General features: G+C 44.0%; 1 protein-coding gene across 1 annotated transcript; it reads left to right on the top strand.

The window, feature by feature from the left end:
* The first annotated feature begins 1,334 nt into the window (after positions 1 to 1,334).
* Positions 1,335 to 3,972, top strand: LOC101933094 (uncharacterized). Its single transcript, XM_008177820.2, is given in 4 exon segments — positions 1,335 to 1,496; positions 2,429 to 3,001; positions 3,272 to 3,372; positions 3,374 to 3,972. Coding segments are annotated over 4 exon segments (1,410 nt in total). The 3' UTR covers positions 3,948 to 3,972.
* Positions 3,973 to 4,427: the final 455 nt, after the last annotated feature.

The following is a 4,427-nucleotide window of genomic DNA, read 5'->3' as shown; positions in this document are numbered from 1 at the left end:
AGACAGAAAAAAGGTGGGACAAGAAATAAAGCCATGGAGATAGAGAAGTGAAGGGCCCAAAGGTCAATGGCAGAGCAAAGAACAGAATCCAGGTCTCCTTAGTCTAAATCCAGTGGCTTATTCATAGAATCACACAGCCTGTGTTAATGCTTTTGAAAAAACGGTTGACGCTCACTGGCAAACAGCCCGACCAACTCATGCTGTGATCATGTCAAAAACTCACAAACTAAGCTGGTTACTACTGAATTTATACATGGATGGAAGACACTAGACACAGACACAACTCGGAGATTCATGCTGCTGTTGGATGAACAAGGCCTATCAGGGCCGGTGCTACCATTAAGACTGTCATAACTATATAGGGAAGGGTAACAGCCCTCCTGTGTACAATACTATAAAATCCCTCCTGGCCAGAGACTCCAAAATCCTTTTACCTGTAAAGGGTTAAGAAGCTCAGGTAACCTGGCTGACATCTGACCCAAAGGACCCATAAGGAGACAAGATACTTTCAAATCTTGGTGGTGGGGAAGGCTTTTGTTTGTGCTCTTTGTTTTTGGGGGTTGTTCGCTCTTGGGATTGAGAGGGACCAGACATCAATCCAGGCTCTCCAAATCTTTCTGAACAAGTCTCTCATATTTCAAACTTGTAAGTAAACAGCCAGGCAAGACGTATTAGTTTTTATCTTTGTTTTCTCAACTTGTAAATGTACCTTTTTGCTAGAGTGTTTATCTCTGTTTGCTGTACCTTTGAACCTAAGGCTAGAGGGGATTCCTCTGGGCTCTTTAAGTTTGATTACCCTGTAAAGTTATTTTCCCTCCTGATTTTACAGAGATGATTTTTACCTTTTTCTTTAATTAAAAGCCTTTTTTTTTAAGAACCTGATTGATTTTTTCCTTGTTTTAAGATCCAAGGGGTTTGGATCTGTATTCACCAGGGAATTGGTGAAGAGACTCTCAAGGCTACCCAGGGAAGGGAATTAGCATTTTGAGAGTGGTGGCAGCGGACCAGAGCTAAGCTGGTAGTTAAGCTTAGAAGTTTTCATGCAGGCCCCCACATTTGTACCCTAAAGTTCAAAGTGGGGAAGCAGCCTTGACAAAGACCAACTAGGTGGTTGCCTAGTGCACCAAGATTTGGGGGCACCAAAAAGCGGTGCCCCCAATTTTTTTTACAGCATTCCTGTTCTGGGCTGCCAGCGGAGCGCTGACATGTGCGGCTCAGACTCCCTCTCCCAGTGCAGCGGCTGCTCCATGCAATTATTGTCATTGCCGGTGGGGGCGCCGGCAGCTGGGCAGAGATCCGCAGCTCCACTTAGCACGCTTGGTACGAGCCTGGCGATGGGCGCGACAGCAGGGCTTCGCGAGGAAACGGGCGGCTGCCTCCTGGCTCAGCCTCCACGGTCAGCCCCAGCCGGGGGCACAGAGAACAAAAGAGTCTCGGGCAGCGGTCCGGTGGAGTGGAGGAAGAAAGAGGACCCTGACACCCATGTGTTGGGCAAGGTAAGCGTTGGAGAGGATGGCAGCCTGCAGAGCTAAGCTGCCCCAGTGCCCCCCCTCCCTGCCCCAGCCTCTGTCATGCCCGGTATCTGAGTTTTAAGCCCTGCTGCTGTGTTATGCCTGCAACAGGCAGGCCTAAGCCTCTGAGTGACCCCCATAGCAGCTGCCTGAAAAAGTGCTTGGGGGAATCACGCAGAAGGAGCGTGATATTTGTTTGAGTTCTTTCTTCATGGAGGCTGCGCTCTACTTGGCACAGGACTGCAGTCTCAGCAGGACTCTAGGCCCAGCACCTCGCCTCGGTTTGTAGACTTGTAGTGCATCCCTGTCACCAGGCTCAGTCTGGCACCGCTAGCCCTCACCAGTGCCCAAGAAACAGTCAAAAAAGTTGGATGGACTGGTTAGGTTAGGTTAGTTGTCATGCTGTTGCTTGGCCAGTGTAGAGACCACTGAATGCATAATATTCCTCTATGATGTTCTGTCCTGAGCAAAATTGGCATGTTATGAGGTAGTGCCTGTGAGGGACAGGTGTCTGTTTATGTCATCCAGCCATCATGTCTTAGGTCTTCTGTGGGGGGCTTTTCCATCCTGCTTTCATTGGATCAAAGTCAAAGATTATTCTCACAGGGAAGTTAGTAGGCATTTAGAGCAGATGAGCATACCACCACAGAGAGCACTTGGCAACCATTTGAGAGTATGTGACCTATTTAGTTAGAAAATGGAACTTTTCTTTTAAATTGAGTTTGTACTATTTGATGTTTTTAATCATTTGGAGGTGCATGGCTAGTTGGACAGAATGGGTTCTGCATCACTCCCAGTCAGATTTTGATATGAAGGAAGGAAGTATACCTGACTAAGAAGGGTTTATTTCTGATTACAATCAACATTGCTTAATTTTAAGGGAAAGTCATCATGATCTCTTAATCAATATTGAAAAGTATTGGCAGCAAATACTAAAATGTCTGATTGCTTTGGTCAGAGTTCTTGGTGTGCAAAACCTGGCCTTTCGGGGAACATATGAAAAACTGCACGCTTCTGGTAATGGGACCTTCCTCAAATTTGTCGAATATCTAGCTTTGTTTGACCCGCTTATGGATGAGCATCTTCACAGGATTAAGGACCAGGAGATGCATGTACTTTACCTATGGAAAAACATACAGAATGAGCTTATTCAGCTTCTATCCAATGCCATCAAACAAAAAATCCTAGCATCTGCTCGTGCTGCAAAATACTTTTTGATCATTCTAGATTGTACATCAGATGCAGGCCACGTTGAACAAATGACCATGATCGTTCAGTTTGTGGATAGGCCTACTTCAGAGACCGAGAATGAGACTGAATCAGTATGCATAAAGGAACACTTCTTGGGATTTGTGTTGCTTATGGAGACAACTGGAGCTGGTATGACAGAAACTATTCTTCACCAGTTAGAAGAGATGTCACTGCCTATAGAAAACTTGCATGGTCAAGGCTACGACAATGGGAGCAATATGAAAGGGAAAGAAAATGGTGTCCAGCGAAGAATTTTGGATATTAATCCACGAGCCTTTTTTGTTCCTTGCAGTGCACATTCATTGAATTTGGTTGTTAATGATGCTGCAAAGTGTTGCTTAGAGGCAACTGCCTTCTTTGATTTAGTTCAATGTGTGTATGTGTATTTCTCAGTTTCTACACATCGCTGGGAAGTTCTAACATGCCACATATCTAATCTCACAGTTAAACCATTGAGTGAAACAAGATGGGAAAGTCGAATCGATGCCTTGAAACCTCTTCGCTATCAGCTTGCTGACATCTATGATGCTCTGATAGACATCTATGAAGACACTACTCTAACAGGATCATCTGGCAATACGTCACAGTTGATGCAAAGGCTCTTAAAAAAGCCGTTTCAAGTTTCTTGTTTCTCTTGTTTTATGGTATGACATATTGTTTGAGATCAACATGACTAGCAAACAACTTCAGGCAAAAGAATTCGACATATGTGATGCCATTAATCAACTTGGAGAAACCAAGAAGTTTCTTGTGGGCCGCAGAAGTGACGCAGCCTTTGAGAAAACATTGGTAGATGCAGGTGAACTTGCGGAGGAGTTAGATATACCGGCACTTTTTGAACCAGATCCAATCCATATTAGAAAGAAGAGGAAGCAGTTCACATATGAAGCAGACGACGAACCTATTTATAATCCGAAAGAAAAATTCAAAGTGAACTTTTACTTTGCAATCATTGACACAGCAATACATTTGGTTAAAGAAAGATTCACATTGATGCAGCAAATTAGTTCAGTATTTGGCTTCATATATGATGTTTACAGTTTGCAAAATAAAACACCAAAGCAAATTATGGAACATTGCTTGAATCTGGAGCAAGCTTTGCAAAATGGTGAATCCAAAGATATTGATGCCTTTGACTTGTGCAGTGAATTGCAAGCTATTGCAAGACGAGTCCAAAGGAGTTAATCACCTCAAGATGTGTTGAACTTCATATGGGAAAATAAGCTGACAGATAGTGTCCCTAACACAGTTATTGCTCTTCGCATCCTCTTGACTCTCCCAGTTTCTGTGGCCAGTGGTGAGCAAAGCTTCTCGAAGCTCAAGTTGATAAAAACATACATGTGAACATCAATGTTGCAACAAAGACTTGTTGGGCTATCTATCTTGTCAATAGAACATGACATTGCTCACAGCATTGACTTGGAGGAACTTGTTTCTAAATTTGTTAAACTTAAAGAGCAGAAACATAAATTCTAAATTATAACATGTTACTCTGTGACACTGTATTGTGTATAATGTATGCATTTTTGGGGGGAGGGACGGAAGGTGGAAGTTTCGCCTAGGGCGCAAAATATCCCTGTACCGGCCCTGAGGCCTATGCTGCATCTATCATTTGCCTGCGGAGGGCTGCTGCATGTGAGGTTTGCCACCGATTCCGCCCAGTGA

The sequence above is a fragment of the Chrysemys picta genome, chromosome 3, assembly GCF_011386835.1.
Source record: "Chrysemys picta bellii isolate R12L10 chromosome 3, ASM1138683v2, whole genome shotgun sequence".
Classification (NCBI taxonomy): Eukaryota; Metazoa; Chordata; order Testudines; family Emydidae; genus Chrysemys; species Chrysemys picta.
Note: the sequence above shows the minus strand (reverse complement) of the source record. Positions and strands in the feature narration are given on the sequence as shown.